The 12,021-nt window shown below is 35.5% G+C and overlaps 1 protein-coding gene across 1 annotated transcript in view; it reads left to right on the top strand.

Moving 5' to 3' along the window:
• Positions 1 to 11,693, top strand: part of LOC143721357 (transducin beta-like protein 3) — a 38,363-nt gene extending 26,670 nt beyond the window's left edge. The window contains exons 16-23 of the mRNA XM_077211661.1: positions 3,247 to 3,317; positions 3,529 to 3,685; positions 5,991 to 6,049; positions 7,044 to 7,147; positions 8,784 to 8,855; positions 8,933 to 9,091; positions 9,201 to 9,294; positions 11,097 to 11,693. Coding sequence (XP_077067776.1) covers positions 3,247 to 3,317; positions 3,529 to 3,685; positions 5,991 to 6,049; positions 7,044 to 7,147; positions 8,784 to 8,855; positions 8,933 to 9,091; positions 9,201 to 9,294; positions 11,097 to 11,448 — 1,068 coding nt within the window. The 3' untranslated portion in view covers positions 11,449 to 11,693. The remainder of the gene's footprint in view (positions 1 to 3,246; positions 3,318 to 3,528; positions 3,686 to 5,990; positions 6,050 to 7,043; positions 7,148 to 8,783; positions 8,856 to 8,932; positions 9,092 to 9,200; positions 9,295 to 11,096) is intronic.
• Positions 11,694 to 12,021: the final 328 nt, after the last annotated feature.

The following is a 12,021-nucleotide window of genomic DNA, read 5'->3' as shown; positions in this document are numbered from 1 at the left end:
GGTGTTTTATATGTTGTCAATTTATTGGTCTATGTGTGTCATTTTTTATTTTTTTAAAAAAAAAATTATGTTTAGGAAAAAAATGTACTAAAATGTTTTCACTGACCAACTTGTTTATATTTACAAAATATTTTTTTTATTTTGGTGGCTGCTACGCACTCCAAAAAAGTTGGGAACAGAGGAATGTTTACCACTGTGTCACTTCACCTTTCCTTTTAATTACACTTTTTAATCATTTGGGAGTTGAGGATACTGATTGTTGGAGTTTTGCAAGTGGAATATTTGCCCAATCTTGTCTGATACAAGACAGCCCCTCAACAGTCTGTGGTCATCGTTGCCTCATTCTCCTTTTCATGATGGGTCATACATTTTCCATAAGAGACATATCTGGACTGCAGTAAATAGGCAGGCACATCCCTTCTATGGTGCAGAGTATCTAGAAACCACTCAGTTTTAGCATGTGCAGAATGAGGCCTGGCATTGTCTTGCTTCTCAGGAAAGATTTCATCTTGATGGCAGTTTATGTCTCTGTACAATCCAAATACATGCCTTCATGTCAATGATACCTTCACAATAATGCGCAAGTTACCCATGCCGTTTGCACTGATGCCCCCCAATACCATGACGTATGTTTGCTTTTCCACCTGTCACTGATGAAAGTCTGGTTGGTCCCTGTCCATTTTTTTTCCCAAAAAAAAAAACAAAACCTGAAACATGGACTCATCTGACCACAGCACACATTTCCACTGTCTTCTAGACCATCTGAGATGAGCTCAGGCCCAGAGAACTCGCCGGCATCTCCACATAGAACTGATGTAAAGCTTTCTCCTTGCGTAACAGAGATTCAAGTGTCAAGTCTTGATGCAGCGTCAGACTGTGTTCAGTGAAAACGGTTTTACAAATTACTCCTGAGCACGTGTCTGTTTTTAACAGAGTAGCATGATAGTATCTTGTGCAATGCCATCTGAGGGCTCAAAGGTCACGCACATTCAACAGAGGTCTACTGCCTTACCCTACTCAGACTAAGATTTCTCTAGATTCCCTGAATCTTATGTATTGAAGATGATAAAAGACATAAATTCTTTGCAATCTTGCATTGAGAAATGGGATTTTTTTTTTATTGTTTGAAAATTCTCATGGTATTTGGCACAAAGTGATGAGCCATGACCTATCTTTGCTTGCAAAGACTGAGAAGCTCTTTTGCACCCAAACACGATACCCTCAACTATTACCAATTCACCTGCTCATTGTTTCAAAAGAGTTGGATAATCTAACTTGGATAATCTTTTCACTTTTTTTTTGCCTCTGTCTCAACTTTTTTTGGGGTGTGTTGCAGCCATCAAAATAAAAATGTGTTCATATTTACAAAATACAATTATGTGGGTCAGTGAAAACTTTTCTTTGTACTTTTGTCAGTTAAAAAAAGGTTAAAGGTGGGGTATGTGATTTGGAAAATGACCGGCAGATTTGGAAAATACACAATTCAAATGGTCCTACCTTCTTTCCTTCAACGCTGGCCCTGACTCCACCCATTCGAAGAACATGGACTCGCAATCATGCACGAGCGGAAACTCAGATGCGCGAGAGATTGTAATGACGATTTACTACTAATCATGGAACCGGCTTTACTGACGAGATGCGCATTCGTCAAAAGCTTTGAGTATGCGCACGAAGGGGGTCACGTGCGCTGGGGGGAGGGGGGTGTGTTACGACCGTTTGATTGACGAACTTACTGTCCAATGATTCCAGGTGGTCTTGGAAATGATTGGCTGGAGTCTTGCCCGTTCCACAGATGATTATATTGCTTAATTTTCATTTCAGTGCTTCTAACTCCGTGGCTGTAAGTGGGTTAGGAATAGGATTTCAAGTTATTTTGAAAAAAATGACAAAAAAGAAAAAGAATTAACAAATCACAGATTCTTGATTTTATTGCATTTTACAAAATGTCCCAACTTTTCTGGAAATGGGGTTGTATATTAGGGGTGTCACAATATATCGCAATACAAAAATGCAACATAGTTCACTCAAAATTAAAATTACTCTGAGAAAAAATTCAAGTTTTCCGAGTTTTAGTGTCAGTATTAACTTAAACTACTATATATTATTTTAAATTTATATAGTCAGTGACAGAGTGCAAGCATATTTGTCTAAAATAATTCTGTATTTTCAGCTTCAGAATCATGAATATTTTTGATCCCTATTGTCCTGTGCATTGGGTTACCAGCACCAAGTCCAAGCCTATTCATGTACACCCACAATCTTATATCAAATTTAGCTTTTAATCAACAGTACATTTTTGTTAACCTTTTATCATATGTCTTTGAGTATCACAATAATATTGTATTGTGAGTTTAGTATCATAATATGTATTGAACCGTAACATAAGAGGGTATCGTTACAACCCTTATATACCATCGATTAACAACCTCATAGCTCACAGTAACTTATAAAGACAGACCTACTGTTAAAAATCAATTTCCCTTTGGAGAAAATGAATGGGATTTACTTCCAGAATTCGACTGTTGCACTCTGCAATTCTATCTAGAGAACAGAATATGGCATAGCAATGTTCTGACAACCTCCCACAAAACCCTAGCATCTTACTGGTGAGTGTTGCATGGGCAAATCGGATTATTTAAACATGAAACTGCTTTTGCAGCCCATTATATTTGATGGCTTTCCAAGCAAAATATTTATCAAAAACATTGAAAATGTGGCTTGATTTTTATCCAATTGGATAGTAAAATGAGTGTTATATACAGTAAGAGTGGTGCCAAATAGCAAGTTTTAGGGGCATCATCTGAATATGAAAGTCATTTCAGAGACAGAATTAATACATTTTGATAAAATATAGTGTAGGAAGATGGGGGGTTTGTGTGTGTGTGTGTGTGTGTGTGTGTGTGTGTGTGTGTGTGTGTGTGTGTGTGTGTGTGTGTGTGTGTGTGTGTGTGTGTGTGTGTGTGTGTGTGTGTGTGTGTGTGTGTGTGTGTGTGTGTGTGTGTGTGTGTAAAAAAATTACCTTTTAAATCATAGTAGATTAGGAACTGTGTTTAGAAAGCCTCAATTACGCGCCTATCTTTATGCAAATGTTTAGAATTTATGCACATATTGGCGTTTCCATTGTGTTTTTTTTGTGTTATCCCAAAATTCGCATACAAATAGGTGGATGGAAACATACATATTGATGTTCGGTTCAAACAGAAGGTTATAAAGTAGATTCAAATGATTTCTGTTTCATCTTTGCAGACGTTTGAGGGACATGATGCATCTGTGCTAAAGATCATATTTGTCAGTCGAGGAACTCAACTAGTGTCTAGGTAGGTTGTCTACTATCTCTTACATTTTCTGTCTCTGGTCCAAACAGTTTGTTCTGTTGCACTGTTCAACTATATAAACTTTCACGTTCATATTAATGAGAATATTTGCACAGATTGTATGATGTTTACATTGAGAATTTTTTTGTGCTTGTGGTTCATAGTCCAAACATGTGCCTTTGGGACTCAACTCTATTTCTCTCTCATTCTTCAGTGGATCTGATGGACTTGTGAAGTTGTGGACCATAAAAACGAACGAGTGTGTGAAAACATTCGATGCTCACCAGGACAAAGTGTGGGCTCTGCATGGCAGCAGCAATGACGACCTGATGGTGTCTGGATCAGCCGACTCCACCATCACACTGTGGAAGGTCAGTCCACCTGACAGTTTCAGCTCAGACGCTTTTCATGAAATACTGTTATGAAACTGAACGTGAAATGAAACCTTGTGAACTCCGTACTAAGAGAAAAGGCCCATTGTTTTACACTGGCACTGATCTTGATGAATGATAAATATGTTCCAGTTCATTATTTCTGGATTATTATGTACTGCTATTCAACACAATCATGATGATGAAGCAGATATCTCTAGCATTTATATTTATATTCTTTAGTTGCATATATTACCGTTCAAAATATTTAAATGTTCAAAGAATCCTGGAGAATCCTGGAGTTACCGTTTCCATAATAATATGAAGCAGGAAAACTGTTTTCAACATTGATAATAATCAGAAATGTTTCTTGAGCATAAAATCATCAAATTAGAATGATTTCTGAAGGATCATGTGACACTGAAGACTGCAGTAATGATGCTGAAAATTCAGCTTTGATCACAGGAATTAATTACATTTTAAAATATATTCACATTTTTATTGTGTCTTTGATCAAATAAATGCAGCCTTGGTGAGCATAAGAGACTTCTTCCAAAAACCTTTAAAAAAGTTCACAAACCCCAAACCTTTGAATTCTAGTGTATTTTTCAGTGAAGCCAAATATTGAGCAATATATAATTTTTTTTTTTTACAATATTAGCATTCAGGAGAACTTTATTCATCCATTTGATATGATTGGACTTATGATATTATATGCTACATCAGCAGAAAAAGTTATCTAATAAAGTTATTACGCTGAATAGATCGTTTTTTCCCCTAATGTGCTTGCTTGTTTGTATCTGAAGATATCAGTGTGTTACAGTATGCAGTGGATTAACAGTGATATATTCCATGCTGAATACATAAACATGCATGATTTTAATGTTTGGGCATTGATTCTACTCGTCCTGTAGTGTTGTCACGATACTGGAATTTCCAACTTCGATACGATACCTTAAAAAAATATTCATTTTTGATTCCACTGTTTTGGAACCGTTTCAGATATTTCAGTATCGAAACACATTGAAATATCCATATTTTTGACAACACAATGCCTGAGGACGTTGACAAATGTGAATTTTAATTGTTTGAGTCATGAGTGCTGGCATCACCAACTGGAGGATTATTTAATACACCATTCTTATGTTATATGCATTATGTGGCCAAAACTATAATTCCTTATAATCTTTATAATTAACAAGCTGCTATACCTATATAGTCCAGTCATTTTAAGCCAAAATGGGGGTCAACCTTGAACAAATTGCAACAGAAGCAAACTCAACTGATTTTGAATCCTCAATATGTCCTGAGTAAGGGAAAAAAAGCCCCGAAGAATCCCATTAGGGGAAAGTTTTGAAAAAGACCCAAATATATCCCATTCATTCGCCTATTCATTCTTTTTCTCACGTGAAAAGGGTACAAATTTTTACCTTTAGGTATCACCATGAAAATTACTGATTGATTACTCACATCAAAACAAACAAAAAATGTATTACAAGTCTTTTGAAATTGTTTCTTAACATGGACAAACGGTGCATAATATAATTACGTATTAGCTAATTTGCATAATTACCCAAACAGTTCTAAACATTGGGTGTAGCCAGGTGAAAATGTCTTGTTGAATCTTGTTGACATATAACAGTAAACTATTTAATATTATGGTCTGAAAGGAACCCATTTAGGCTACCCATGAACATTAATGCAGGAAGAAGTACTTTAGAAACCAGCGTTTATTAATTATTATGGCAGAGATGGGGTTTGGGGCTGGGTCTGTGGGACTGTTTCTGGGGGATGAGTCTGAGGGAAGAACAGGAGACACGAGTAAGGAGAATGCAGAAGATAAAAGGTAGGTGAAATAAAAAGTGTCTGGATCAAAAAATCGAATTACGTACACGATGCACTCAATGCCCAAACCCCATCTCTGCAATAATAATTAATAAAGGCTGGTTTCTAAAGTACTTCTTCCTGTACTTAAGTACTTAAAATTTTTACCCTTTTCACGTGAGAAAAAGAATGAATAGGCGTATGAATGGGATATATTTGGGTCTTTTTCAAAACTTTCCCCTAATGGGATTTTTCGGGGCTTTTTTTTCCTTACTCAGGACATATTGAGGATAGCATATAAGCTGGATGCTCATCTGTACTGTCATGCTCCCAAAAACTCTGGAATAATAATAATTTGCATTCCAGCCAGAACACTTCTAAATACTACAATGATTGTAAGTTGGTCATGGTTGCTGTGTGTTTGTTTCAATTGTCTATGCGTACTCGCCAGTATTGATACAATTGTTTGTTTACTGGTTAGGATGTGACTAAAGTGGAGCTGGCGGAGGAGCAGGCCAAACAAGAAGAGCAAGTCCTTAAGTAAGTCACTGACTGCTTTATGTAACAGACAAATGCAGTCAGGCAGATGGATAGATAGATACCTGATGAAAGATTGACATGGATAAATGTCATAACATTTTATGGCTTGCCAAACTAATCCTGTTGTTGAAAAAAAACATTGTTTCTTGAACCCTTAAAGCGCTTTATAGTTTTATCTGATCTGTTTTTTTCCATGCTCGTCCATTCTTGACACATGACAGCTTTTACATAAACATTATCAGGAAATCCATTCTGATATGCTTATATTAAATATTAGTGGAGTCATAGTCCATATCCAAAAATAAAAATTATGTCATTCCTTATGTCGTTCCAAACCAGCATGATTTCCATTCATCAGGATTTCAAACACAAATGAAGATGTTTTTAATAAATCCTGAGAGATTTCTCTCTAAACATATTTGGATTGTTTTCAATAATATTTTAACAGAAGAGTTGCATTATTTGAACAATCTCTCTCTCGCTCTCTCTCTCTCTCATAGCAAAGTTCATAAACGCATAGCAAAAGTAATACCATGTGAATCAAGCATTTTAATACAAGACTTCTGAAGGGACATGATCACTTTATATGATAAACAGATTTAATGTAGGATTTTATTCGCATATAAACATTGATCAGCGAACATCAGATCAAACTTGCTTTCTTGGCATGAGAGCAAAATCTTAGGTTGATGAAACCACTCGATTTAAATTTTATGATCTCCTTATAAATCTTTTTGAAACATCAAAATTTGGCTTGGATGGATCTTCAATGAATGGACATCTGTTTCACTAAAATATCTTTGTGCTTCGAAGATTAATGAAAGTCTTACGGGTTTGGAACGACACGAGGGAGAGTAAATGACAACAGGATTTTCATTTTTTGGATGAACTAATGCTTTTACATCGCTCTTTTGGAACGTATTGCTTATTATTGTCTGTCATTCCAAAACAAAATATCCCTTTGAGTGCTTATAGATTTGTGGCATCTTCGCAGGCAGCAGGAACTATCAAATTTACTTCATGAGAAGAAGTACCTGAAGGCTCTGGGTATCGCTATCTCTCTGGATCAGCCGCACACTGCCTTACGAGTCATCAGAGGTACTTCCTCTTTTGTTTCCCTGCATTGAGCCAACCTGCCTGCTTTACTTTCCAAAAGCATTTATTTTTAATGGCCACTCTGATTGCTAGGAATACAATCGGGTAGATCCACATTTATACTCCATGAACAGGAATCTCAGATCACTTCCATTTAAAACTTCATTGTCCTGGGTTTATTTGTTAAAAGTGAATGAGCTTTAGTTCCTGAATGTTGTAACTCAAACACTGGCTAATTTCTGATGATGGTTTATGATTGTGTAAGATGATGCTTCGTGTATTATTACTCATTGTCTTGTATTCAACAACACTTCCTTAAGAAATTCCAGCGTTGAACTTTGACTGAACTGGTCAAACCTAAGAAATGCCAAATCCATATGTCACTATTATGTAAGATTTCTATTTTAAATAAAGGCAGATCTGACCGTTCATCATTTTCTATTCATCAAAAAAAAAAAAAAAAAAAAGAAGTTGAGCAAACGCTCTCCGCACGTAGTATGTTCATCAAATACTTTCGTTTCAAACGCACTAAATCCTATCCTCAGCCCATTCTGATTCAGAAATACCGGTTCGTTGGCAGAAACCTCTAAATGCCACTTTCCTTTGCCAGCAAATGTTCACAAACCAATCAAAAGACGTGAATCGAATCATATGATTTCAAGGTGAATAACACTGTGCATATGAACCGGCTATTATTTATCCAGCTGCACGTTTTTATCCTGTTTAAAGAAGAAAGATTTTGAAGATTAGAAGAAATTTATACTTGAAATGTACATTTTATGAAAATGAATTGTTTAGATTTGACTAATATCAGTTTGTTTACTGAATTAATGCACAATGTACTTAACAGTACACTTTTTTTATAGTTATTTATTTATTTGATGCATCAATTTTATATTTAGGCTATATATATATATATATATATATATATATATATATATATATATACAACATGTGTATATATATACAACTGTGTATATGTGTTTGTATCTATTTATATATACAACTGTATATATGTGTGTATCTATTTATATCTAAAACAGTGAAGACTATTCAGTATTTCTTTCTACATTTGATTATTCAATTCCTCTAGTATTTCTTTAGACATGTTAAATGAACTTAGGCTACTGTACCTGAAAAGCTTAGTTTATGTAATTTGTGGTTTTTTTATTGAATTTGTTCTATTGTTTATTTATTTACCAGTTTTATATTTGCAAAACATTATTTATTTTTCTATCAAGGTATTTAGTTTTTCTGTTTGTCTCAGGTCTGCCTTGCTTTATTACAGAAGGCTGTCAGTCGTGCGTATAATGATTTCAGTCAGCCTACATGGCATTTGTTTTATAATATTAGGTTGACTGAAATGGGAAGAAAAAACTAAAATTTTAAGTTTTAATTTAGTGAGATTTCTTCGTTCTAGACCTATTAGTCAAATAAGTAACACAAAATAGTATACTACAATCAAATCTTTGCATATATTGAATCATAATTTCATTCAAAATCGAGAATTGATTTTTAATTGAATCGTGACCTCCAGAATCGATTTAAATTGAATTGTGAGGTACCAAAAGATACCCCCCCCCCACACACACACACACAATTAATCATATGTTATGTTATTTTCTTTAATCTTTCACAGAAATTCGGCAGCAGGAGGATGGGATACAGGAGCTAGAAAAGACCCTCCTGAAACTCCGTCAGGATCAAAAAGGTACACGCCGTGTGTTGCTTTAGTGAAGGTCATCAGGTTCATCGTGACTGTCTTACCTGATTGTGTGTTGTGTTCAGAGTCGGTGCTGCGCTACTGTGTGGTGTGGAACACGAACTCTCGCAGCTGTCTGGACGCTCAGGCCATCCTGCAGGTGCTGCTCACACACCTGAGCCCAGAGGAGCTGCTGCAGTATCAGGGGGCTCGTACTCATCTGGAGGGCCTCATCCCGTACACAGGTGTTTTATCCGAACCAACCCACACATGATGACATGGTGTTTCTGTGGTAAAGTGCTTTCTGACCTTTCCATTAAAATATGTAATCCATTTGAATCCTGTTTCCCGCAGAGAGACACATGCAGCGGATTGGCCGTCTCCTGCAGGCCTCGATGTTTCTGGATTACATGTGGCAGAAAATGCGCATCACAGGTGGTAAAGAGAGGTAAAAACAAGTTCCCAAAGCTTCCTAGTGTCCTTTTATTCAATTATTAGTAGTGTTTGCTTGGGGAAGAATTAGTAGTATTGCTCATACTCAAGGTTAAAGTGGTTATGAATTAAGAAATCAAAATTTCCTTGATCTTTTGACATACAAGAAGGCATTGTTCTATAAAAATATCCTGCAAGTTTCAGAACTCAAAACTTCCTTGTTAGAAAATTGGCTGTTCTAAATTATTTTTATTTTTTTTGGACCTCATAGAACATTTTATATATTTTTAAAATATATAAATATATATATATATATATATATATATTAAAAAAATGCAGTTCATGACCCCTAAATATTGGTATTAATCATTGGTACAAAACTAGTCCTGAATGTTTGTGCCATGGGTATGAATTATCAAAATAATCAATCTTGTTAGAAAAGAACTGTTCTCTTACTATTACTTTTCTAAGCAAACAGATTTGCCCTTTTTTTATGCTCACAAAAACAGGGACTTGTTTAGATTCTCACTGATTTAAACCAGTAAGCAACAACCTCGCAAACTTCTTCTAACACTTGAGCAGTCACCAAGATTTGCCTGAGCAAGAGCCAATCTCATTTTTAGAAAAACAAAGTTCAGTAGAAAGCACTTTTGTAGATCTAGATAGGTAATAATTTTTTTCAGGCAGCAAGTCTTTGCAAAATGGACATCATCATAGTGAAGTTTAATGCAGAACAATGGTGATGTAACTACAGTTTTGAGTGTCTGACATGAGTCACTGCTCTATTCTCATCTTCCAGGAAGTGGGTTTAAATCAACACCATTGTCAGACTTTTGTTTTTTTTAATAAGTTCACTTTTCAAACATCTTACCACATTTTCCCTTGCTATTGCCGTAGGCTTACTCACTTGGAAGTATGTAAGGTAGTTTTGTAAAGTTGTGCGAAGCTTCTTTTAAAAAAGTTTCTTCAATTACACACTTTTTCCTGTAAACTTGTAGAAAATGAAGACTGCCCAAAGTTAAAATGTGGTTTCAATTTAACACACTTTTATTAACTACAGCAAGTCTAGTGACAATAAAAGTGTTTAAACGGCATTTGACATCTGAATGAAACTAATATGTAAACGATAAGATTTCTGCATTAAATCCAGAAGAAACTCCTCAGTAATCTGCATATTGTTGATCGGTCGAGACAAACAGCATTACCTTCACGTCACCGCGATCAGCTGTCGCCTGCTGTCTTTTTCCAGATATTTGCATTTTTTCCTCTCAAAGCATATCTCAACTTTTAGACAATTTACAATACTTTCTCTGACAACCCTGCAATCCCCTGCAAGGGCATGTCGCTCCTTTAATAGGAATTGAACTGAAAACACCCACTCAGTTCTGCTCCCTTTCTATTCATCAAAGAATCATGAAACAAACTTTGTTTCAAAATTGATCATGGTTTCCACAAAAAGCAGCACAACTGTTTTCAACTCTGATAATTATCAGAAATGTTTCTTGAGCATCTAATCAGCGTATTTGAATGATTCCTGAAGGATCATGTGACACTGCGACTGGAGTAATGATGCTGAAAATTCAGCTTTGATCACAGAAATAAATTACATTTTATAATATATTTTAACAGAAAACAATTTTAAATTGTAATAATATTTCTGTTTTTACTGTATTTTGATCAAACAAATGCATAAGAGTTAAAAAATCTTACAGAGACAAAACTTTTGAACAGTAGTGTAGTTGTGGTTCCCCCGTCATTCATTTGAAAGTTTATTCAATACATCACGTTTTACAGTTGGTCTGCTTTTTTGTTTTCTAGTGTGGACGATGATGAGATGGATACCAGTCCTCAGTCTATATTCATCATAGACAAGCAACCAATGGAGATGACAGACACGCAAGCATCTCCGCAGCAACAGGAAGATGAAGAGGATGAGGAAGATTTGGGGGATTCAGAAAACAGAGTGGAGCTTCTTGATGAAGGTGTCAGCTCGTCTAAAAGTGCTCATGTGAATCTCAAGAAACGCAACGGGGTGAATGGAGGCGCAGAGGAAGGTCATGTGTCCAGTGAGGAGAGTGAAGATGAAGATGAAGTCATGGAAATTTCCACCAAGTCTCTTCCGAACAAATTTACTGGTTCTGCCCTTTGCAAAACAGCAACTATAAGATGATTGGCTGCTGTAGCTGTCAATCACAAGCCATTTTATTCAGTACTGTATATTGAATTGATTGACTATTTCTGGTCTTTCTGAATATTCTGATTCATCCACACATTGTTGCTGATAAACAGGGGTTTCCTGTTTGTATCACCACACCAACTGCAAAATGCTTAGACTTTTTTTAATGTATTTTTGTTATCCTTCAAATAAATAATGGTCATATCTCTTGGAAAATAAAAATAAATTGTATCACCCTCTCTGTTGGAATTAAGTTGAGGTCTGTCAATCGAATTACACCATCGAATTTTTTTGGAAGTCAATGAGCAACATTTATGAATAGGAATAAGTATTGAAAAAGAAACCACTAATAGGATGATTTGGCCAATTTTACATATCAAATTCCAAATAATTTACCAAAAATTAATTTAACCAAAATATGAGTATTCTACTTTTTTGGAACCCATTGAAAGTTTTAACTTTGTACTTTATTTTATCATTGTTATAAGGGTTTTCTGTGATAATGGACAATTCCACAGAACTTGTATTCATCACAGAACATTCCTTAAATATCTCCCTCTCAGATCA

Source organism: Siphateles boraxobius, unplaced genomic scaffold (genome assembly GCF_051911475.1).
Source record: "Siphateles boraxobius isolate OS27281-9 unplaced genomic scaffold, OSU_SipBor_1 66, whole genome shotgun sequence".
Taxonomy (NCBI): domain Eukaryota; kingdom Metazoa; phylum Chordata; class Actinopteri; order Cypriniformes; family Leuciscidae; genus Siphateles; species Siphateles boraxobius.
This window is presented reverse-complemented; position numbering and strand designations above follow the sequence as displayed.